This window comes from Oreochromis aureus, linkage group 23, assembly GCF_013358895.1.
Source record: "Oreochromis aureus strain Israel breed Guangdong linkage group 23, ZZ_aureus, whole genome shotgun sequence".
NCBI classification, from domain to species: Eukaryota; Metazoa; Chordata; class Actinopteri; order Cichliformes; family Cichlidae; genus Oreochromis; species Oreochromis aureus.
In genome coordinates this window covers 2981773-3007870 of record NC_052963.1, presented here as the reverse complement: position 1 = coordinate 3007870, position 26098 = coordinate 2981773, and the positions used below count along the sequence as shown (strand labels likewise).

Sequence of the window (26098 nt, the reverse complement as noted above, 5' to 3'; positions counted from 1 at the left end):
GTCTGTGAGAGAGCTGTCTAAGAGTAAATGGTGTACATGTTTCCATGCAACTTCCTTAAATTAGCTATGGACAAATAAATAAATATGCAAACACTGATCAGTATATCAGTACTTACCTTCTTCAAGTCCTTGTTCTTCACACAATCCATTAACATTTCTAACGAGACAGAGAGAGAATGCAAAGGAGAGAAAAGTACGGAGGGCTTGGTGATCCACAAAAACACTCAAAGGCAGCCTCAACATAGCCAAACAGTTCCACTGTCACTTTACAGAAAGCATCTGCATAAACAACCAAACATTTACAGAAACAAGTAAAAAAATGTATGGGCAGTAAATTATTGAGTATTACATCCACGAGGGTCAGAATATTAGAAACACCTGAATAGCATTACAACTAATCACAAACTACAGCTTCAGTGCTATGACAGAATAATTATTTTGTATATTTATTACCTGGATAATTGGTATATTTACTGAGCCATTTTACGTTCTAATGGAAATTATGAAGCAAACAGGGATCAGCCACTTTCAAATGAAAACCGCATGTAAATCCACCAAAAACAGTGCGGTAGCTGAATGATTAGATAACGCCACAAAGCATCATCATTATATTGTACATCCCATGAAAACTGTTCATAGCGTTGTCACTGGGTGAAACACTTGGTTGGTGTATGGCTGTCTAAGCCGAGATATGAGATGAATGTTTATTAGGTTGACCTCAATACTTGCTTTCACTCCCTCTCTCTTTAGTAGCTGAGTCCTAATCCAGTTATGTTAGGCTTAGGGTGTGTGTGTGTGTGTGTGTGTGTGTGTGTGTGTGTGTGTATATGAGAGAGTGAGACAGAAAGAGAGAGACGGGTGCAAAGAGTGAGTGAAAGGAGGGGGAGAGAAAGCGAGCAGACTTCAAAAACCTCTAAGAGCGTTTGTAGCTGTAAGACAAATCAAAAACAACACACACACAGTCGCACACACACACACAACAAAACACACTGTGAATTAAATGAATTTAGCCGAGGGAAAGAATTAAGTAAACCAGAGAAAATAAGATTCAGTCTCACAACACAAGAAAGGAGAAAAGGTAGAAAGAGAGGACACACAAACACTCGCACACGCACACGTCACTTGGTCCATTGAACTCTTCAGTTTGATGCAGTCAGCCTGTCTGACCCTTATGGGAGCTGTGTCTGTGCGTGTGGATGAAAGCAGAACATGTATGCATGTACGCAAGAAAGAAAGCCTGGAGTCACATTTCATTAAAACAAATGTAAGGAAAACAGGACAAAAGCCAAGCCTTACATGTTGAACATCCTGCTGTGTCTCCACTCACAATCATACACACAGTGCTGCACCCTCAACTAAGGCTAATGTTTTACAGTCTGCAGCAGCCATAGAGTCATATTCATTGATGGACCACAGTGGACCTAATCTTACTTTTTTGTACCACATTAAACTAAACGTGTCCATTTCCAAAGTAAACAATATTAAACTGGGACATTTTTGCAGAGTGTTGGGATTCCCTGTGTTTTCACCAGTCTCACACTGACATTCACACATATATGTTTAAGGCTTTTCCACCACAATCGCACACCTGGCCTTGTGTTACTTCATTTGAATATTTGCTGCTTCTTCTTCTTGTACCACACAGTCAGACAACAGGAACAATGCCAAAGTGCAAAGACTGACCTGTGTCAGTGTTTCTGGATGGTCTGACTAAGCAGCCAATATGCTGCAGTTTTGAAAGCAAACTTCTCTCCGTTCTTGCTCGGTGTCAGATTTTCTCAGCTCCACAGTTCAGGACCTCTGTCACCGTGGAGGTCACCACAGAAGGCTTTCAGAGGTGACTGCAGGCAGGTCAGATCACAGAGCGATACTTTGGACTATGGGCAGGATGTGATTTGCCATTGTATTACTAAAACAAGTAAGGGCTTCCTTGATGCTTCCACTGTTAATCCCAGAGGAGTTCTGACAAGTGTGGAACTGTCAGACTACAGAGCAGTTTCACGCTCTTCCTGAAGTGCAGGCCCAGTGAAGATGGTGGGATTTCCTGCCTTTGTTTACAGTAAATAGATTTTTTCTTGTATTTCTGGCTGAACTATGAACAGTGACACTGGATTGGATGTGGAAGTGTTCCTAACCCCGCAACACCATTCCTTTTAATTACATGGTCTGCTGTAGCTCCTGAAAGAGAACTTATTTGCAGAATAACTGTTGGGATACATTATTTCTTTTATTATTGAGCTATTTGCCCAAACTTTCTTTCCAGTGAGTAATCCCTCCCTATTTTTATTTCAGGAAAAGTTGTCCAATCTTTTTATAGTAAATCCTCTTACTGACCTTCCGTCTGACCAAATTCAGTGTGACATTCTTCTTCAGGTGTTTTTGGAACAATTTGTACAGACTTTTGTTGCCTCTGTTTTTTCTGAAACAGTTGCTGAGAATATGGTTGTCAAATAAATGATGTAAAAATACCACAAACACTGGGATACACAATATCCCAATTTCTGGCAATTCAGTAGGTATAGCGGGAGGTCAGGAGGTCGATTAGAAGGTTGGTGGTTCGATCCCTGCCTCCCCCAGTCTGCATGCCAAGTATCCTTGAGCAAGACACTACCTCCCAGTTGCTCTCCGATGCATCCATCCACAGTGTGTGAATGTTAGCTAGAAGCACTTAAAAGCGTAGAAGACAGTGCTCGTGTGAATGGCTGAATGTGGCGTGTTGTATAAAGTGCTTTGAGTGCTGTATAAGAATCAGTCCATTTGGCATTTTAAAACATGTGACCAGTGGAAATATCAATGTGTCCCTATGCAGCAGCTCACTCTCAACTGGCAATTTTCATGAATAACACTATTTTATTAGCAGTTATTATTGTTATTAATGATGACTTTAATAACTGACAGCAACAACTGGGTCATATTCACCTAAAACGTAAACCCAACACAAACCTGCTGGCAAACCAAGTGAAAACATGCAACATCCCAAAGAGAACAAAACCACAGAGGTGCTGACAGAAAAGGAAGACACAGCTGCCACCCATGTGACTCCCAGCATGCTAAAATGGGTGCAGGCAGAGCGAGTCTGAGGAAATGTGTCAAAGAAGAAAAGAGTCTTTCTTGAGACTCAGAAGCTGTCTCACTTCTCTGTCTTCCACACAGACTTGTCAGGTACACGTTCAGCTCTGTGTGGAGCGAATTGTTTGAGTGAAGAAATCAGATATTATTCAATCAGGTCCTACAAGTTATGCCCCAGATACTGTGTATGTGTGTGTAGCGTGCATTACCTTTTTCTCTCTCCTTTTCTGTTTCGCTCATCTTTTGGCTCTTTTCCCATCTGGAGAAACAAAGACACCAAACACGTTGATTGCCTGTTCAAAATAACTAGTGTGTTCTTTCATGGTTCTGTCACACTGTAGTAAAAACAGGACAGCAACCTGCTTTCAGCTAGGAAGTGTCAGTGGTTGCACTGAATCTTTTTGGATTTGGTGATCACCTGCAAGTAGTTATGGCAACAATGTCATTACCAAGAGGCTGAGCATGAAACGTTCCATCACAAGATGACCACACAAGTCGGCTGGTCAGAGGCAAAAGTGTCTCCAAACAATCACGGCCTGACTCGGACTGCCTACAAATGAATACGCAGACTCTGCAGTCAGACTACAGGGAGTGCAGAATTATTAGGCAAATGAGTATTTTGTCCACATCATCCTCTTCATGCATGTTGTCTTACTCCAAGCTGTATAGGCTCGCAAGCCTACTACCAATTAAGCATATTAGGTGATGTGCATCTCTGTAATGAGAAGGGGTGTGGTCTAATGACATCAACACCCTATATCAGGTGTGCATAATTATTAGGCAACTTCCTTTCCTTTGGCAAAATGGGTCAAAAGAAGGACTTGACAGGCTCAGAAAAGTCAAAAATAGTGAGATATCTTGCAGAGGGATGCAGCAGTCTTAAAATTGCAAAGCTTCTGAAGCGTGATCATCGAACAATCAAGCGTTTCATTCAAAATAGTCAACAGGGTCGCAAGAAGCGTGTGGAAAAACCAAGGCGCAAAATAACTGCCCATGAACTGAGAAAAGTCAAGCGTGCAGCTGCCAAGATGCCACTTGCCACCAGTTTGGCCATATTTCAGAGCTGCAACATCACTGGAGTGCCCAAAAGCACAAGGTGTGCAATACTCAGAGACATGGCCAAGGTAAGAAAGGCTGAAAGGCGACCACCACTGAACAAGACACACAAGCTGAAACGTCCAGACTGGGCCAAGAAATATCTCAAGACTGATTTTTCTAAGGTTTTATGGACTGATGAAATGAGAGTGAGTCTTGATGGGCCAGATGGATGGGCCCGTGGCTGGATTGGTAAAGGGCAGAGAGCTCCAGTCCGACTCAGACGCCAGCAAGGTGGAGGTGGAGTACTGGTTTGGGCTGGTATCAACAAAGATGAGCTTGTGGGGCCTTTTTCGGGTTGAGGATGGAGTCAAGCTCAACTCCCAGTCCTACTGCCAGTTTCTGGAAGACACCTTCTTCAAGCAGTGGTACAGGAAGAAGTCTGCATCCTTCAAGAAAACATGATTTTCATGCAGGACAATGCTCCATCACACGCCGTCCAAGTACTCCACAGCGTGGCTGGCAAGAAAGGGTATAAAAGAAGAAAAACTAATGACATGGCCTCCTTGTTCACCTGATCTGAACCCCATTGAGAACCTGTGGTCCATCATCAAATGTGAGATTTACAAGGAGGAAAACAGTACACCTCTCTGAACAGTGTCTGGGAGGCTGTGGTTGCTGCTGCACGCAATGTTGATGGTGAACAGATCCAAACACTGACAGAATCCATGGATGGCAGGCTTTTTGAGTGTCCTTGCAAAGAAAGGTGGCTATATTGGTCGCTGATTTGTTTTTGTTTTGTTTTTGAATGTCAGAAATGTATATTTGTGAATGTGGAGATGTTATATTGGTTTCACTGGTAAAAATAAATAATTGAAATGGGTATATATTTGTTTTTTGTTAAGTTGCCTAATAATTATGCACAGTAATAGTCACCTGCACACACAGATATCCCCTAAAATAGCTAAAACTAAAACAAACTAAAACTACTTCCAGAAACATTCAGCTTTGATATTAATGAGTTTTTGGGTTCATTGAGAACATGGTTGTTGTTCAGTAATAAAATTATTCCTCAAAAATACAACTTGCCTAATAATTCTGCACTCCCTGTAGCAGCAGCGTTCTGGTTTCTGCCTCCAGTCTGAATGTTATTGATCAGTCAGGTATGAATAGGCTGTATCCCAATAATCTGAATCATCTGTCAGAGAGCAAGGGATATTTGCTTTAATGCAACCTTGAAACCTTTGTCTGAAAACAGTTTAGTTGCTTTGTTAGCTCTTTGTGAAGAGTGATCAGCAGGCCTGGATATTCAATCATCCATCGTAATTTCATTTTTTTCAGTGAAATCAAAATCGAAGCTTTGGCAGAAAGTGAAGGCAATCTTGTTGCTGCTGTTTGGTGTTTAACACTTTCAGTACATATGAATATGAAAAAAATAAGAATAAATTATAACCCAAAGAACAGATTGGGTGGGTCAATTTAAACCGGCAGTGTTCCCAGAGTAAATGTTCAGCCTGCAGAACGTCAGTCACTGTGAAGTTTGACCAGACTCTACACGCCATCCCTCAGTCTCCTCACCTGCTCTATGCAGCTTGATGTAGCTTTAATTCAAAAATAAACCCCATGTTATTTCTGGGACACTTTTGAAACCCTCTACTTCCACTTCTGTTGGAATTGTCATATGATGCAAGCAGTGCTTTGTGTGGGATCAGCTCCAGAGGCAGCATCAAAGCAGGAATGTGATATAACCGCACCCGTTGTCTTCCCAGGGTGAAGCATCCTTCAACATGTTACAGGGGCTTTTGGCAGGTGACACAGCTGGATGGCACTGGAGACTGCACTCACAGGTAGAACCAGCCAGCGTTGTGTCAGTGACAACGCCTGATTCCCAAACTTGACTTAACAAGAAATGTCTAAAAATGGAGTCCAATAATGAATTCATTATTGAATTTATGCTTTTCAACTGATGCCACACATGTTACACCAGTCTGTTAAGAAAGACTTATACTTATACTTCCTTATCCAGAAATAAACTACTCTACTGCAATTTTATGCGTGTACAAAAAAACATTTAAAAAAAAAAAAAACAGGTTTAAATGGAAACTCAGAGTTCCAGACGGAGAGCCAATGTGCTGTGTAAACAGAGACTATAGCCTAAGATCACAAGGACAGCAAGTGAGCTCTCTCACACACACAGCTGTTTAGGGTGCAAAACCAAAACCACTTGTACTCATTATTCAGTGCAAAAACGTTTTAATGAGCACGTTACTATGTCGCTTTAATGAGTACTATTATGTTTTAATGAGCAGAGATATGTGACTTGACTCAAACTGACTGGTTTCATCATTAATGGATGAAAACTATTAGCAAAACATTAACTCACATCAAACCGTCAAGAAAGTCTTCCTCAAATCATATCACACTTCTGAGTGCCCGTCATGTTTCCTAGTGGTATTTGGATGTGGCAGCTTAAGTAGTGTTACATGAGGTTTAGAGGAGGACAGCCATTTGTGACTGAGCTAGACCAAATCAGAAACCTGTCTCATACATATACATTAGAAACTGTAAATTTATCACACACAGTCTCTAACATATATAAAGATATAGGAGGCAGGCTTCAGAGAGACACAGAGATATCCTGTATATGATCGACAGGGTTTGTCTGTATTATTGATCTCAGAGCAACTGTTGTTCTGATTTGGTGCTATATAAATAAAAATGAACTGAATAAAGTGTATTTGTGGACAGCATCATACACACACTCGGGAGGCTTTGTTTCAACATCAATTATATAAAATCATTTAATACCAAGCTAATCAAGGCTGTTATGGAGTAAAGTTGGTCCTAACCAGGGAGTCAGTGTGTTATGAGGCGTTCACAGTCTGGTGAAAGGCAGAAAAAACTGTAAATGTATTCTGTGTTGATGAAGTGGTTTAAAAGTGTTTTTAAGCATATTTACCTTTGCCTTTGGTTAGTATCCGCAGCTGTTATGTTGGAACGATGGATACAACCCGCTCTGCAGAATACATTTAGAAAGTTTCAGTGATGCCAAATAGTAAAATCAGTACTCTTTGCTGTAAATAAATGAACACTGTTAAAGCTATATGGCTGACTTCAATGTGTGTTCATTTTATTTTTCCATTTGGAGTAATGGTACTTGCTGATTGCTTTCATTTATTTCAAGTATCTTGTTAGTAGTTTACATTTTTATTACATATTTATTTATTTATTTTATATGTATATATGTGTTTATTTCTTTGTTATTGACAAAAGCTTAGAAGAAAATTACATTTTCAAGACTTGTAGATGATGAATTGAACATAATACATACAGAAATAAAACATTTGGAAGTTATAATAAATCATTTTTTTATGAAATATAGATGTTCATATTCTTTGTATGTGTGAAGATGTTTGTGCAAAGTTTGGTTAAGCTGAGGAGAAGATACAGACATATATACATCCACATACTCTGATCATCATCGTTGTTATCTTCAAGACTAGCCTGTGTTTATCTCGGCATCTTTGGCTGGATGCACCAACAGGGCTTCACAATGTTTGAGGGTTGACGTCAGCATCAGTGATAACCCCAACCTCCCGCTAGCAGAATAGTTCAATTGTTCTTTCATGTCAGGGAAAGAACAGCGGACAAGTCGGTGGACAAGGAAAATATTCACTGACACGTACCAGAAAGATTTTTTTTTTCTTTTCAAGTCAAAGCTAGGAGATTGGGATTTGGTTTGGGGTTATCACTGATGATGACTTAGACCTCCAACGGTTAGCTTTCAACAGTTACATTACCATCCACGCTGTTGTGCTGTGCAGTAACACAACACATGCCCAGCTCGATAGAAAAACAACTTTAAGAGGATAAAAAGAGCCACAGAGCTGAAGGGAACTGCACACTAACATGTTCTTTCAGCAGGCACACTGCTTAGACCCTCCTCCTCTTCCTTACTGATTCCTCTGTGGTCATTAACCTGACTATCCCTTATCTCTTGTTCTGGTGAGAGACGCTGTTAAAAATATAGCCCAGCAAGCTGCAGGCTGGAAGCCAAATAGACGAGAGCTGCGGCACAAAACACGTAAAAAAACATGGTGCATATTTAAGAGTTACTAACCGGCTGAGTTTGCTGGTCACAGGTTCTTTGTTGTGCGTCAAAACATCTGCTTCTGTGCTGTCACTGTTCATGTGCTGCCTTGGGGAAGAACTACAGCAGAACACAAAGGTAACAAAGTCAGTGAAAAAAGGTAGAGTAAGCATGCAGCCAGGACTTCATGTTGCCTGGACAGAAGAAAGAGGCACAGTTCACAGATCCACTGAGCTCTGAAGCGTCACGTACGCATGAAAACACATGCATGTGCGATCTCAACAACATCCTTGTGAATATTTGACACAGAAAGAGAGATGATGAATGCAGTCATGACTTTACATTTAATGATGAGAGTGACATGTTTTAGACAGATCTGAGATTCACAGTCATGTTATGAGGTACAAAACATTTTCAGCCTCTCTGCAGCATTTTAGTCCTTACTCGGTATGGTTAAAGAAGTAAACGGTGTGATAATGAGCATGATTGAGGTAAAGGCATGGGTAGAGAACAGAGGAAGGAAGCATAAAGCATTATAAAGGCTGTAAAAGTAGGACAAGCTTAGGGCAAAGCAAGAAGAAACAGCCGCCATGTGAAATTCTCTGAATTTCCAAAACATATGAAACTGGTAGCAGCCTAGGGAGTCTCACACAAAGTCTCAAATCTGTGACACCAAGAGAAAATAGAGAGGACACATAGTGCTTTATCCCAGCAGTGATGTGGTTGTGGTGGTTGCTCTACCATTGTTCACATTTTCCTGAAAAGCAAACCTTGTGGTCATCTGTGTAATACCTGTTCTCTGAGGTGGGAGCAGCATCATGTTACTCTATCTGCAAAAACTCTCAGCCTGCCTTAAAAACACCTTGCCAAGTTATGATAATGTGTTAACATTGTTTTTACTTGACTCTACCTCACTGTTAACACCAGTATGATGGCATGATATCCATTAATGGTGACTTAAAATTATGTCAGAATCAGATTTATATATCCAAGTAGGAATCAGAGTTTAAGCAATGTCACAGGGACTGAAGTGTCCACAGAAGTCTGAGTAATGAGGAGTTTTCACCGACTGTTCATTGATGCAGCAGATTCCTGATGGTTTGCTGCTTATTTCTCCATCAGGTTACACCTCCTCTTTGTCAGCCGTCACCTGCAGTATCTTGTGTTTTATGAATTCAAACAGCAGCTGCCTTTAAGTGGGGATACGGTATTTCCAGATAAACTTGGCAGGACTTGCCTCTCTAACTTTGAGCTGTCCCTATGATGGACTCATTTCTAATCCTGCCTAACTTGGTCACTGCCAGTAAAGACCTGAACATCTTCTGCTCTGCCTCCTTTCTTTGTCAGCACCAGAGTCTCTAACCCATACATCATAGCAGGTCTCGCTATCATCTTGTAAACCTTCCATTTCACTCTTGCTGCTATCTTTGTAGAACAAACACTTGTCTCCATGCACTTCACCCTGTCTGCACGCTTTTCTCCACCTCTCTCTGTTGCTTTGGATGTTTGACCCCAGGTATTTAAACTCAGCTACCTACACCTGTCAGGGTGCTGGGTGTGTGACCCAGCATTTTGAGTATATTTTGTACTTTTGATTTCTTAGGTTATATTTGGATATGTTGAGTTCTTGTGTTATTTTTTGTTCATGTTTTGTCTAGTCTATGTTATCATCAAGGTCCCTTTAGTTTTGAGTCTTTGTCTGTTCTCTGTGCAGTCTGTCTTGTCCTCTATGGACTTTTCTCATGTGTCTCTCCTTGTGTTTCATGTCTATGTGTTCCATGTTGTCAAGCTTGTGTTGTCATGTCTACATCCCATTATGTCTTGATGCATTCTCAATCATCCAGGAAAGTAAATCTCCAAAAGTTGAATCTGTTCATCTGGACGTAGCGTTTTGTGGGAGAAACGTTTCGTCACTCATCCAAGTGACTTTTGTCAAAGCTGGGAAGGCACCTAAAGAAAGCTCCAGCTGATCCAGGAGAGAAGGACAACCGCTGCCCAGGCGAAAACCTGTAGTGATCCCATATGTGTCAGGAGTATCGGAGCAGTTGAGACACATTTTTCTAAACACCGGTCTCTGTGGCTTTTAAACCCCAAAATAAGCTGCGCCTAAAAACTGGTCCACCCAAGGATCGGGTCCCCGACACAAACAGAGTAACATAGTGTACGCTGTTAAGTGCCAGGAGGATTGCCAGGATTTATACATCGGGGAAACCAAACAACCTCTAGCGAAGCGGATGGCACAACACAGAAGAGCCACCTCATCAGGCCAGGACTCTGCAGTCTATTTACACCTACAGGCCAGTGGACACTCTTTCAATGATGAGGATGTACACATCCTGGACAGGGAAGAACGCTGGTTTGAGCGCGGAGTCAAGGAGGCCATTTACATGAAAAGGGAAAGACCATCTCTGAATCGAGGAGGGGGCCTAAGGGTACATCTGTCACCATCTTACAACGCTGTGATTGCAGCCATTCCCCAACTCTCTGTGAATGGGACTCATGGCCATTGATCAGTGTTCTTTGATCAGTGGGTTTTGGTCAGTGATTGTTGATCAATGGTCATGGGAATTTGCATAATTATGATTAAGGAACTGACCTCACAGCCCATTGTTCCTTCAGTGGGCTGGTTTCAGTCATTATGCAAATGTACTGTTTATAAGGTTTGGGGAAACCTGCAGTCAGCTGAGACTGAAGAAGTCACCTGGATGAGTGACGAAACGTTTCTCCCACAAAACGCTACGTCCAGATGAACAGATTCAACTTTTGGAGAGATACATGCCATTACGTTTCCTGTGTTCCATGTTCAGTGTGTTTAGTTTTGCTTCTCCTGTGGCATCAAGTTCATTTGTGTCAGCTGTGTTTCCCAGGGGTTTCCACTTCCCTTATTCCCTTCTGTGTATTTAAGTCCTCTGTCTCCCTCTGTTTAGCTCATGTCATCTCAAGTCTCACTTTTCTCAGGTTCATGCTCAAGCTTATGTTTTACGTTTGTATGTAGAGTTTTCTATGTCTAGCTTTAGCTTTCCCTGTTTAGGTTATAATTTTGTTTTCGCCATTTTGTTTCTATGTTTTTTAGGTTTGTTTGTCTGAGGTTAACCAGCTAACCACTACAAAGGTGGTTGAAAAAAAACAATGCTTGAAGAGAGTTATGACATATCACTGACAGATGCATGCGTACGCTGGTTACTACCCTGCTTGAACCTACCAAACACAATAACATCTGATCATGGATGATTCTTAAAAGTAAAAATCTATGTCAGCAGAATCTTCTGTAGCCACTTTATGACACCCACATGTGTGATCAACAGCTGTATATATAATTTTTGGTCATTTAGGTAAAATGTCTTGTATAGCAGCCACAGCTCCAAAGCTGCTGCTCCAAGCACAAAACAGAGATAAATTGCAACCTCACACTGGACGAATGCAAAAATGTCAAGGATTTGTAATGTTCAGTTGTCTTTGTTTATGTTGTTAAGCCCAGCATCATCTTTGTTTGTGTCTGTGTCAGTCTACACAAAATATAAACTTTTTTTTAAAACTGTTTTAAGTTTTTCCCATAAAACAGACTCACATTTTCCAAAGATTTCCAAATTTTGAGCTCTTGATTGTGTCAGTCTTGATTCCAAACTGACAGTAAGTGAAGCTATCAGGTCAAAAATCATTTAAAAAACTAAATGTTTTGCGTGTAGGTGTCCTTCAGTGTGTTTGCCAGAGACACAGGGGAATAGAGAGAAATAGAACAGAGAAAAGTAATTGTAGTGGGAGGAATAACGCTCACCTCTGGCCCTGCGTGGGCAAACCGCTGTGCTGCGTGCATGTGTGTGTGTACGTGTGTGTGTGTGTGTGTGTCTAAATACAGTAGATTGGTGCGACTCTCGAGTGCTCTGACATGCATTACGTTTCTCTCTCCATCCACTGTTTTCCTGACTATCTTCCTCCTAAACCTCTCTCTCCCTCACTCTGCCCCTGCCCCTCGATCTCATCTCTCCTCCTCATCCTCCCACTCAGTGCACTCAGCATTGCAAATCAACCCGCCAACACACACACACACACACACACACACACACACACACACACACACACACACACACACACACAGCCAAAGGGATTTACTGTCAGGATCAGCAGGTTGTGTTGCTATGCTTATACTCATCTTGTACCTGTTACTTTATTTACTGCCTCTTTCTGTTCCACATGCAAATATCTGTTCACAGTTTGTAGCTTACATCTCCACAGCAGTTCAACGTCCAGGAGAAACAGTAAACATTTTTTTTTGCTTACGTTTTTTGTAACATTGGTTTGTTAATTGATAATCATAGTTTGTGACTGGGACACATCAGATCATACAAAAGAGATGAGAAGAAAAGAAAACAGAATTCAGGCTCTAAAAGTTTGTTAAAACTAACATTAGTAATTAAATCAGTTCTTTATTAACTAATTAATTATGAGAATCTTGCTGTAAATGTTTATATAATAATAATAATAATTAGTGTTTTAAACATATTGATGTGCATTTGTGCAAAACTTGATGAGCAGAAAAAAAATGACAAGTGTACTGCTCTGTAGAGAATGGATAATGGTCTGACTGAGAGTGAGCATCATATTATATTTGATGGCTAGACATTTATAAAATTAGTTATTTGGATTTTGGAGTGATAGCAAATGCAATCACACCCACAGTGCTCTACCAAACATTATGTGTTGTTTGTGGCAATTGTTAGGAGTCTAAGTGTTTTAAAGCCCCTAGATATGGATTCATCTACTGTCAGCTGGCTTTAACTGGTTATAGTTGCTATAACTGAAAAAATAAATATCTAAGATACTAACCACAGCCATGTGGCTGTCACAGATGCCTTAAATGAATCTCCATACAAGGACATCTCAGACATCGTGGTCTTTTAGCTAGCCAATGAAGCTTAGTTCAGACCAGGGAAACAGGCAGCAAGAAAGGGTTAAAACATTCCAGTATTCAGTAAACTGGTTAGATATTCATTATTCATTAGCAGTTTGTTTCTTTGTTAAGTGACTCCAGTAATTATATTTATACATTTTGATTGATATAAATTAAGTTTCATTTGAAATAATATTTTTCTTTAAAGAGCAACCAATCCTTCAGAGTCAAACCAACACTGTATCAAAGCTCTTCTTTTGTCTAAAAACATTAGAAACACTTCACAAAGCCACAGTCTTGCATCAGGTGTCAAGTTACTTCATTATGATGACCATTTACAAGCACTGTATTTCAGCATCTGATGAATTTCATGGTTTACAGAACAGAAGGATAGAGAGCTTCCTCATGCACAACAACCACAGCCAGGTTTGGAGAGGCATCCAGATCCTCAAGAACTTCAAAGGCCATGGCTCCAACAGTAGCCTCACACTAGAAGAGGAGCTCAACAACTTCTTTGCTCAGTTTGAGACCAAAGAAGTTGATTATCATATAAATGGCGGTAGGAAACGGCACAATCACGGACTCATGTTTTCAACCCAGCTGCAACAGTTGCGGCACATCTTGCCATCTTGAAAAAGTACAGAGCTGCACGACCACCCAATGTGCCACAGAGATTGTGTCTTGTGAAACAGGATGTGATGTGAAAGTTGTCACCAGACACCCACAACACAAGCGACGCGGCAAGCATAAAAATGGCTGGAGAGCGTTCAACCCCAGGAGAGCTGCCGACCTTGATGGCATCCCAGGGACTGTGGTCAAAGCCTGTGCGGATCAACTGGCAGGTATCCTTACCAGGCTGTTCAGCCTCTCTCTGAATCATGCCACTGTTCCCATCTGTCTGAAGGCCTCCACCATCATTCCCATTCAAAAGACTGGAATATACACCCTCAATGACTACAGACCTATAGCCCTCACATCTAAAGTCATCAAGTGTTTTGAGTGGATAGTGTCAACCGGCTTACTTACTGAGCAAAAACAGTCAATGGAAGATGCCATCACCATCACCCTTCACAGACCGGTAAGCGATCTGCATTCCTCACCAAACTGTCCTGATCAGTCAGACTCAGCCACCACCTCTCCCCTCTACTGTCACTCAGCACCAGATCTCTACAGGGCTGCCTTCTAAGCCCCCTACTGTACAGCCTGTCCACACATGACTGTACACCACCCAACCAACGTCATCATAAAGTATGCCGATGACACCTCCGTGGTTACACTCATGTCTGACGGAGATTAGACAGCCTACAGGGCAGAGGTAGAGAACTTGTCCCATTGCTGCTCAGAAAATAACCTGAAACTGAACGAGCTTAAAATAAAAGAACTCAACATGGGGAGTGGACCTCAACAAGGTCCACTCCCCTCTCATTATAGAGGGAGAACGAGTGGAATCTGGCTCCACCTTCAGGTTTCTGGACACCTAAATCTCTGCCGATCTCATTTGGAGCCACAACACCATAAACTCTGGTAAAGAAGGCCCAGCAGTTGCTGCACTTCCTCCGTGTCCTGAGGGAGAGTAATTGGGCTGCTGCTGGGCTTCTACCACTCCTCAGTGTTTGGTATGCAGGGGTCACAATTGAGAACAAGAAGGCTGCGCAGCCACCAATCTGAGACTGGGTAACCTTCATCACTCAGGCCACTCACACGGACTCTACTCAGACCAAGTCCTTTACACTACTTCCAAGCACTTTGCAACCTGTTCTCTATTGTGTGCTTCTCTCTTATTTTGTATATTTTTTATATTCCTCCTGTTTGTATATAATTTTCATGTTTGTTATTTTTTCTTGATGTCCCACTATTCATATTTTATTACTGCACAGTTGGTGTGGAGCACCCACAAATTATTGTACATGTACAATGACAATAAAGACCTATTCTATTCTATTCTAAGTGCAAAGAAACGACATTTAAGGAAGACCAATAGGAAGACAAGAACTGCTTAAATTCCATTTAAAGGGATGGAAATTAGACCATTAGAAACTTTGACTTTGTTCCGATGAGGACTAATTTGAAATGTTTTAATTCAGCTGTTATGTCCTTGTCAGGTGGAGAGAAGGTGTAAAACATGGAGCTGGAGGTAGGATGGATTTGGGGGTCTTTCTCACTGACATATTCAGAATTCAAGACGGCACTTAACCAACATCTTAAAGAGACAAACCATGCCATGTGGTTTCTGCTTTGTACCTCAACAGGAAAACAAGCAAAAATCCCACCTCTGCCTCTGTAAGACCTGCCTGACCAAGAAGTACCAGACTACCAAGCCTTTACAATCACTGACTTAAAACTAACTGGGATGGTTTGGAGCTGAGTGTAAAGAACGAGAATGAAAATCAGGACCTCCAAGTCCGAGGCCATGGTCCTCAGCCAGAAACGGGTGGAGTGAACACTTCAAGTCAAAAGCAAGTTGGTTCCCCAAAAGGAGGAGTTTAAGTATCTCAGGGGTGTTGGGGACGAGTGAAGGCAGTGGTACAAATGACAGACAGCTCAGTGCCACATCTGCAGTGATGAAGATGCAGCACTGGGTCTGTTGTGTTGTTGAGAGAGAGAGTCGAGCAGGACAGTAAAACTGGTGATTTCTACGTTTTCTACTTTCAGCTTCTTCCTACCCTTACAAGCTCTGGGTAGTGCGTGAGATTGGTGATACAAGCAGCAGAAATGAGCTTCCTCCAAAAAGTGGCTGGGCTCTTAGTGATGGGATGGAGAGGAGAGCTTTTACTTCTCTACACTGAAAGGAGAAGGTTGTGATGGTTTGGGGATCTGACTAGGATGCCTTGTGGATGCTCCCTGGGTGTTCTGACCATGTCCTACAAGGAAGAGGCCCCTTGCAGATCCCAGACACGCTGGAAAGATTACCTTTGTCACCTTGCTTGGGAACATCTTGTTGCCCCCTCCCCCCGGCTGGCAGGGTGATCTGGACTCAGATGAGTGACGGATGGATGGATGAACTTCAAAGACTATAACATTATTTTTTAAACAGTTTGAGGATTTTCATATTTTAGAAAATTCAAATGTGTTATTCAATTATTTTGATCTTTTTACTCTATAATGCAAAATATGGAGGAAAAAAACAGTGGAAAGTCCTATAATAAATAGATGTGTTGAAACCTTTCACTGGTGCTGTATTTGAGGAATGTTTTTCAAGATTTTCATCCTTAGATCAAACCAATGAAGCACAGTGCCACAGGCAAACACACAGATGTCAGGAAGATGAAAACACATCTTTGGCTTGGTTCTTTTCATGGGATTTCTTTACAGCAAGAAAATATTGAATAACACCAGTTTTCTCCCCAGAAATTCATTTTTATATATTTAAATAATAACTAAAATTATGAAATAAAATAATAATTAAAACTTAAATGACCCAGGTTTTTGACATCAATCTATACTTTTCCCCCAGATCTGGCCTGGCCCACTGCAAAAGCCTTTGAAACAACAGACTGACTTGATGCCCACTTTCATTACTGGACCACAACACAATATTGGCTTCTTTGTTTTGTTTCATTTTTTTATAACCAGAAACATAGAAGCTGGGTGACAGCAACAGACACACATTAAAACACATTAAATACACATTTGTGTTTAATGTGTGTCTTTACCTGGGAACAGAGGATGAAGGTGAGTCGCAGGAGGAAGCAGCAGTGTAGACTAAAACATCAGTGGAGCTCTGACTAGAAGTGTTGTCCCTGGAGAAGGTATTAGGTCATGAAATAGGGCCTACAGAGTATGTCGTTTGACAGCAATAAAACAAAGAGGTGACTCTTGGAATCAGCTTATTTTGTGTATAATCATAGAGGGTTTTTTTTTTTTTTTTACTTTTACAGAGAGTGAGTGGGGGTGACACATAGCTAGAGCTCGTAGGTCGGACTCAAACCCAGGTGGCTGCATTTCAGCCGCATGGCGTATAATTACCTGCTAAGCCAGGGGACTAAAGTCTGATTTAAAAAGGTTAGGATCATTGTAAACATCTATATTTATGGACTGTAGTGGTTGTTGGCCAACTACAGAATTCGCTACAGAATTATTTAAAAGGCTGTATCAAGAAAATGAATAATAATAATTTTCTCATGTAAATTTTGGTTGGTAATTAACTGCAATTGGCAGACTATTTCTATTGATTTATTGATTACTTCAAGGAGTCAAAGTAAGGCCACGCTTTCCTTCTCCTTTTCAACCAATGAGTTCCTTCAGTCTACATTTATTTTTATTTTTTCTAGCGTTATGCACTGAGATGAATGGAACAAATAAAAAAAAAATGTTTAATGAAAATTCAGCTTAGTGACAACTGGTTTACCTGCTGTTTACTGGGTTAGGGGCGGGGTTAACCAGGTCAGCCATGGCTGAGGGGGAGGTGCCTACAGTTGTCATGACAACAAGTTCAGGGTCCAGGATGAAGATCTCTTCCTGGGAGATTTCGGATACATAGTTGAGATGTTCCTGAAGGTTTTAGCAAAGAATCAAACGAGAAGGTATCATTAAGGTCACGGAGTGAAAATGACTAAAAACTACAACTGGGCTATAAATATACAACACAGGTGGTGAAACCTTACCTGTGCTCGATCTATCCTGTAGAAACGATCAGCTGTCGTGGCTGAGGAGACACAGAAAGACAGTTTTAGCCAAATAAATACAACATGGGAAAATTGCTATTGCTGTAAGCATGTCTTAAATTCGGCTCATTTAAAGCAGATTGCTGCAGGCGGTCATTAAGGTTCAGGTCAGGAAGAAAATAACTTTGAACATTGTTAATCTGTACATATGCTAGCTCCCACCTCCTGTGCCAATTACTGTGGGAAAACCAATAGCCTGCAGAGTAACAAGACAAGACGATGCCCCCACAGGGTGAAAAAACTGTTGTTTCTTACACCATAAAATAATTGTATCTTATTTCAGTGTAATAGGGAACTTGCATTCATTTTGTGAAGACCAAATTAATGACTACTGTGATGTAACAATGAGTTTCTAGCAGCGGACTCCATTTTTGTCCCATTTCACCGAGTTCACCTTTGCTCTGCATCATTATAATGAACATGTACCAGTTTTACTTCATGGTCTAGCACAGCCCAGCAGCTGTTAACACGATTCCTTTCAAACCATTCTAGGAATGTTATTCTAATGCCAGGTTACGTACAGTTTGTCCATCTGAGCAGCTGGTGTAGGAAATATAGTCTAATATAGAAAGAACTGATGAAATTCTTTGTTGATGTCATTAATCAATTCATACAGTGACATAAGTTAATAACAACAAATGTGAAAAGTATTTTGGTCAAAATAAACAGCAAAAATGTATTTTTTCAAAAGTACTTAAAAATATCAGCCATCACATAATGTGTGTAAATTCTTTGTTGGGTTAGAGTAGAAATACCACTGATCACATGCATCCTCCTCAAACACATTCTTCTTATCTCTCTTTCAGATAGATGTTGCATCTTTTTAAATCCAGTTTTCTGCTCAATGCCAATAGGACACAACCCAGGCAGAGGTGTGTGTGTGTGTAGGAAGCCTGGTCTTTCTCTATGATATTTTTGGCAAGTTGCTCTGAGAGATAAATATTCATGACATTCTCCAAAAACCAGGATCTGATGGGACTATGTTTTATGTTATTTTGAGGACGTGCTAACACAGAAACCTGTTTACATTAGAGAACTGTGTCAGCATTTGTCCTGCTCACACTGCCTCACTCTGCCTGTGATAATGCTGCATTAACCTATGATCCAATTTTCTTACAATACAGAAAATGAAACTTTGTCAAGTAGTAGTCCTGGGAGTGTGACTGAACCAGCCGTCAGTACTCCTCACAGATCTACAGCAAACAAAACCACAGAGAGTACAGATCTCGATTGTAGGTCACTGACTGCGTTCTTACAATCAGATTCTACATTTCACAGCAACATGTGGTGCAAGAGATCTGACATTTCGTGCAATAGATAACAAGATTGAAAAGGGGCACTCAAAATGTAACAAGATGTGTGTTTGTCCCTTTCTCCCAGTGGAACACCAAAAACCAACCAACCAAACAAACAAACAAAAAAAACCCACCAGTAATGTGACTTCTACCACTGCCTTAGAATAGAAGACAGATTATTCCTACACAACGTTACAACCCTCACAGTCAAGTATGACTAGGTTTATCTGTCACTGGTAATGGTGACTGCACATATTTACTTTCTTTTATTTATCAAGCTCTTTTATGAAGTTATTAATCCACTGGTTTGGTTACTTGTTAGCTTGTTTTATCACCACAAAGAACACAAGAATACAAAGTAAGTGTACATGCTGGCTGTGTCAGTTAGTAACATCAAGCCTCTGGTAACGCCACACTGATATAGTCTATCAATAAACTTAATCTGCAAAATTTGTAACCATTTGTGACAGACTATAAACATGATTCCTCTGCCATTATGCTTATGAATGCATGCATTAATTATATAACACATCCATAGTAGCAAAAACAAAAACATGTATGACTGATTTGGGCTTCATCCAAGTTAATTAAAGACCAACAGGCAGCTGATCAAAACTGAATTGGTAATTGCCATTTAACTTTTCAAACAGGTAAAATGAGTATCGATATGAGTATTCAGTGTTGGGGAGTAACGGAATACATGTACCGCCGTTACGTATTCAGAATACAAAATATGAGTAACTGTATTCCGTTACAGTTACCGTTTAAAAAGGTGGTATTCAGAATACAGTTACTTTGTTGAAATAAATGGATTACACGGCGGTACTTCCCTGTTTCATATTGTCGCGGGTCAGGACTGTTTGGGTTTGTTTGACAGCTATGTAATGTTGTTCCAGGCGGCAGCGTTACGGTTGCCATGGTTACAGGGTGACGCTCTCTCTCTGCGTGCTTCCTGGGTGAGAGAGCGCCTTTTTGTTGTTGTTGTTGTTGTGCTAAGCTAATAGACAGAATGCTACAGGCATGGCCCTAAAGAATGTAGCATCATGGGCAGTGTAGTCCGTGCCGCAGGGAGAATGGACTACCGTACACGTTATGTGTCTGTGAGCGAGGGAGGGAGAGAAAGGAAAAGGCCGAGCTGTCACGGAGCAAAAACGGGAGCTGGAAGCATGTAAATATAATAATAACCACAGCAGCCAAGAAGAGTGCCTGACGAGCCCATTTGTAAGTAAGCTATTAAGACTCGACTGTACACTGTGTTCGTGTTTTCCTCCGGAAAAAATAAGTTCCGTTGGAGCAGCCTTTCAACGCCTCTCTCTGTCTCCAGCAAACAAAGTTGACCCAGACAACAAAGTAAAGCTAGTTTTCGGCTACCAGCCCGACACGGAACCCACTGTATTAGCCAGAGGTCCCTTTACTACTGTTCGGAGCCGCGGACCTTCAGTAACAGTAATAAATCACAGCAATAGTACATTCACGTAGTTGTAAACAGCATGATAATATATTAAGTAATCCAAAGTATTCAGAATACGTTACTCTCATTGAGTAACGTAACGGAATACGTTACAGAATACATTTTGGGGCATGTATTCAGTATTCTGTAATGGAACACATTTTAAAAGTAACCTTCCCAACACTGTGAGTATTTATGTATAAGTCATACTCATGAAACAGGATATCACCATAATATCATCATACTGGGTAATGACTTTGAAAAAAAAGTATTTGAACTATCCAGTCCAATCCAGTGGAGCACTGTATCGCAGCGGTTTAAGCAAATAGTCATCAGTCTTTACCCTTAACCTTACTGTAGACACAAACCTGTGGAAAACCAGATCACACAGTAACTGGATATTAGGATAAAGGTAAGGTAAAAACGACTATTATTAAGTAATACTTACAGTCAAGGAAACACCACTTTGGGGACAATCTCTGTGAGCAAAGATTCTTCGGCTTGGCTGCCTCCTCCTGAATGACAAACAGACAAACCTGATTACAGGTCGGTGGACGAGACAGTAAACAGAAGCTCAGCCGAAGCGAGGACAAGATCCTCTGGTGGTACTGAAAGTCTTGTTTTTCAAGCAGTCATGGCTTCTTGTTCAGCTCAAAAGTAGTCATTGCAAATATTCTCCTTCAAATTTACTGCAAGATGAATATCTGTTTTGGGCCACATATACCGATAAAAAAGCCATGAAAATATGACAAGATTACCAGACATCACAACAATGGTGGGATTTGGTTTTAAAATGCCTACATTGAGTCATTTTTACACATTCTCCTACTGCTGAATCTGGAGAAACACCTGTGAAACAAGCTGCATTCACATTTAAAGTAGATTACTGACCCTCATCAGGTGTGACTGTTAGCTAATTACATTTAATAAAGACCAACACAATTTACATGAAGAGAAACATGTACCAACAAAACATTCAGGGACTATCACACCTGACCATCAATACATGATTCAATTCAGTTTTATTTATACAGCGAGAAATCACAACAACAGTCGCCTCAAGGTGCTTTATATTGTAAGGTAGACCCTACAATAATACATACAGAGAAAACCCAACAATCATATGACCCTCTATGAGCAAGCACTTTGGCGACAGTGGGAAGGAAAAACTCTCTTTTAACAGGAAGAAATCTCCACCAGAACCAGGCTCAGGGAGGGGCGGGGCCATCTGCTGCGACCGGTTGGGGAGAGAGAAGGAAGACAGGATAAAGACATGCTGTGGAAGAGAGACAGAGATTAATAACAGATATGATTCAATGCAGAGAGGTCTATTAACACATAGTGAGTGAGAAAGGAGACTGGAAAGGAAAAACTCAATGCATCATGGGAATCCCCGACAGCCTACGTCTATTGCAGCACAACTAAGGGAGGATTCAGGGTCACCTGGTCCAGCCCTAACTATATGCTTTAGCAAAAAGGAAAGTTTGAAGCCTAATCTTGAAAGTAGAGATAGTGTCTGTCTCCTGAATCCAAACTGGAAGCTGGTTCCACAGAAGAGGGGCCTGAAAACTGAAGGCTCTGCCTCCCATTCTACTTTTAAATACTCTAGGAACAACAAGTAGGCCTGCAGTGTGAGAGCAAAGTGCTCTAATAGGTACTACATAGGTACTACAAGGTCATTAAGATAAGATAAATGATGTCATCGCACATTAGGGGCCGAGTCCCATGGATGGACGTATGAATTCAAGAATTTGTAATTTGAAGAAATTACTTTTCACTTTTCATCCAGTTTTAGTTGTAAGGGGTCTTTGCAACAGCGGGTTGTCTTTTTAATGAGCCTTTACTGAGTGGGCACATCAGATGACCGACACGTTCATTCATCCATTCCTGCCTACTGAAGACCTTCAAATTAATATTCAAATTGTCTTTGGCAATTTAAAAAATAAAGAGCTGTCACATGTTTAATCCACATATCCTACAGCAAACCAAGTACAATAAAATTACAAAATGTTTCTCTATAACGGTGGGTTCACACCGGACGCGAAAGAGGCGAGCGAAAACACCCAAACGCCCCTAATGTCACGCGTGCACATTTGCACCTCAAGCGTATCCAGGGAAAATCCACCGCGCCTCAAAATTGCATCTTTCCACGCGCGTGAACCGGAAATGTGGGAGGAAGTTGTGCCAGATGTGTTGTGCTGCAGATGTCCTCTGAATAAACACATTATCTTGTTAGCGGAAAGGTATTTGTACATCAGTGGGAAAATATCGGGACAGTAGGCGGGCTTGCTAGCTTTTGCACGGTTTCATCGGGTCAGTCTGGAAATTAAAAAGCAGAATGAATGAACTTACCAGGTTGCCCAATCTCCTGACTAATGTGCCTCCAAGCTAGGTCCATTTTATTCCTGTCTCGGTAGAAGTAGCAACTTGCATCATTTAGCTCTGGATGATTAGCCACGGCACAGATGAGCTTTTCCTCCATACGGAGTGACTGGATCTGCCCCTTTGACCTAGTTACAGCCACGTCACCGGCCTCCTGATTGGTTGTCGGGGCGTGATTTGACACCGGAGTTCATATTTTCCAACTCAGCGTGTGCACAAAATGCAACACACGACCTGACGCGCGTGGTTTTCTTTCGCGAGTCACACGCGCCCCACGCGGTACACTGACGCGCGTTTCACGGGTTTTGGCGTTTTCCCGACGCAAATCTGCCTCCGCATTTTCGCCGGACGCGCAATCGCGTGTCATCGTGCTCTTTCCATTGACTTTACATGTGAACCTGACGCTCTGGCCGCCTCTTTCGCGTTCGGTGTGTGCGCACCGTAAAGCAAACCAATTTAGTTTTAGTCATAAAACTAGATTTCAGTTTGCAAACAACAAAAGTCACATCAGGATAAAGCTGATGTAATCACTGTTCCCTCTGAGTAGGTGCGACACAGCTGGGCCTGGAGTTGTCCTGTACATATCCAGTCACATTATCTTCTCGAGTTATAATGTCAAAAACTTGTGACAAGAAGAAAGTTGCACTTCTTTATATAGCCTCATTACTGCAACTTTTTGTATGTTGATATGGTGCAGCCTTTTTTTACATCCAGTCTCCAATTAGTTTAGAATGCAGCAGCAGGACTTTTTAACTAGATCAAAAAACAGACAGCACATTACTGAGATTCCTGCCTCCCTGCTCCGTTTCCCTGTTAGTTGTAGACTGAAGTTTGAAAGCTTGTTCTCTGTTTACAGAGAAGTAAATGGTCTTAGCCTGGTATCTGTGAACTCCTGCCCCCGTACTACACAGTCAGACACCTAAGATCTCCAGACCAAAGCCCTGTGTCTGTCCCACAGATACACAGGATTAGGAGTGAAACAGCAGATTCAATCATTATTTTTTCACTCTACATCTTTTTTACTAAAAACACACCATCAGTTCTGACTGACTTTGCCTGACTTCTCAAACTAACGACACAACCCTACAATAAATCCTTTGTTGTGTTTTCAATCCACACCACCTTTGAAAGTATTTGAGGGTCAGGAATATTTTTATATTATGAATTTATTTTCATTTATGGCAAATTTGTCTGGCCATGTCATTGACTGTTGAAGTGAGGGGGCTTTCTGGATTCGCTTGATTAATTGCAGGATAAAAAGGGGTTAAGCAGCAGAAGTTAATCAGACAAGAATTCATCATTGCAGCATTCTTATGATTCTGTTTATTGGGGTTTACTGCTGCCTGCTATAACATGGATTATACCAAGAGATGTGCAGTGTCCGTTTTTCTACTCAATGTACTGCTTATAAGGTTGGCGAAACCTGCAGTCAGCTGGGTGAGTGATGAAACATTTCTCCCATGACGCTACGTCCAGATGAACAGAATTACCTTCCTGGGATTTCCTTACCCGGATGATTTAAAATCACTTGTTGCATGCTCAATTTGTTTATGAATGTATTTAAAGAACTTCTAAATTTCTGATTCCTGGTTCCTGTGTGCAACAAGAAGATATGAGAGATGGGGTGGACGCGAGCTTCAGGGCCATTATGTAGTCCCCCTGTAAAATTTCCAAAGTCGGTTTGAAGTATAAGGAATCCTATATTCAGAGAAAAGCAAATAAAACTGAAGAGAAGGCCAAACAAATTTGAAAGTTTTTACTTTAAGTATTTTTTTTATATCACAATAAACTCAATTTGTTTGTTTGTTGTTTATTTTTCAAGCTTTATTATGTTTGAGAGCATTTCTCTGATTTGAATGGTTTCATGATAACGAGTACAACTATGGGAGAGTGTGCTCCAAATTTCAACCCTCTAGCTTTGAAAAATGTATTTTTAAATGCCATAAAATATGGTGGTGCAGGCCAAACTATTAATTTTTTAAGGAAATTCAATGGAATTTCTAAAGTGTAGCTGAAGTTAAGCTTGACTTTTGAAATCCCATTTTTCTGAGGTCAAATTTGGCCTAAAAATATCTGACTGACATTGATTAAATAGTTCTCTGGCTCTACAGAAAATTGTACTTTGAAAATACTGCAAAAGAGCTCAAATTTGGCAGTTTCCCTATAAAGAAATGTATCATCATCCTATATGTTTTTCAGGGAAGTCAGAGATGGTAAGGCTGAGAATTTTTCTTTAATTGATATGGAATGACCCAGCTGCATGTAGTTCTTAGAATCCACGTGCAAAAATGCTATGACTTGCATGGCTCCTAGTAAATGAAATCATTTAATGATTTGCCAGGTAACCCTTGAGTTCAGCACTGCAGAAACGAAAGAAAAAGTCACCTTCCAGTAGAAGTGGCAGGAAGAGGACAGCTAAAGAAAGTTGGGTTTTTTTCTCTTTTCAAACAGTAACAGAAAGGCTCGCTGGAGTAAACACTTCTCCTACTCTCCTCTGTTTGTCTTTACTTGCCTAATCCTGCTGTCATGTTCAATACCAGTCTCAAGCTGAGTAAAATGCCTGCAGGCTTTGAAAGAAAACCTACAAACCCTTCTAAAAAGTTTGACTTATCTGAGTGACTGCGTCTTCTTTGCTTTCTCCGTCTTCACTGTCCTACTTAACCCTTATTCTGCAGAAAGCTCAAAGAAAGCAGACAAAGAATGAGTGAACTAAAATGCCGACAATACTGTAGGAACAGATACCGGAGTGAATAATAAGCAAACTTTGTTCAAGTGAAATGCCTGTTTTAATTGTCACTGCTTTAAGATGCATCGTCTCTCATTTTCTCCTGAGATGAGACAGGATCAGCCAATCGCTGCAAACGATGTAACACATGGCAGCAGCTTTACTGGCACACACACACAAGCAACAATAAACTGCCTAAAACAGCCATTTTCTAGTCAAATTAGATGACAGATTTTAAGAGGATGCCAAGAAAGGTTCACCAAGATACACAGAGAGATGCGACTGCCAACCAGAACAGCTCCTGAATATGTTTTCAACACATTTTGTGGATACTGAATGAATGCAGAGGGCATTACTAATATATATTTTGTGAGGTTTTTAGCTGTGGTACCAGCCCTCCATCTAGCTGTAGTAGCAACAGCCTAACCAAGGTGATCCATCTCCAACAATATTTTCCAGCTCTTCCTCAGTAAATCCCGAGGTACTCCCAGTTCACACTG

At 41.0% G+C, this 26098-nt stretch overlaps 1 protein-coding gene across 8 annotated transcripts in view; it reads right to left on the bottom strand.

Annotated features, from left to right (window-relative positions):
* Window positions 1-26098, bottom strand: part of LOC116332517 (diacylglycerol kinase zeta-like) — a 97267-nt gene that overhangs the window by 6190 nt on the left and 64979 nt on the right. For 3 of the 8 annotated variants that reach the window (XM_039607521.1, XM_039607520.1, XM_039607514.1), the window contains exons 25-33: window positions 20940-21006; window positions 17687-17727; window positions 17431-17573; window positions 16736-16822; window positions 8225-8314; window positions 7064-7120; window positions 3279-3328; window positions 3135-3176; window positions 117-157 (exon numbers count right to left, since the gene is read on the bottom strand). In XM_039607521.1, coding sequence (XP_039463455.1) covers window positions 117-157; window positions 3135-3176; window positions 3279-3328; window positions 7064-7120; window positions 8225-8314; window positions 16736-16822; window positions 17431-17573; window positions 17687-17727; window positions 20940-21006 — 618 coding nt within the window. The remainder of the gene's footprint in view (window positions 1-116; window positions 158-3134; window positions 3177-3278; window positions 3329-7063; window positions 7121-8224; window positions 8315-16735; window positions 16823-17430; window positions 17574-17686; window positions 17728-20939; window positions 21007-26098) is intronic. The other 5 variants (XM_039607515.1, XM_039607516.1, XM_039607517.1 and 2 more) reach the window with 5 other exon arrangements.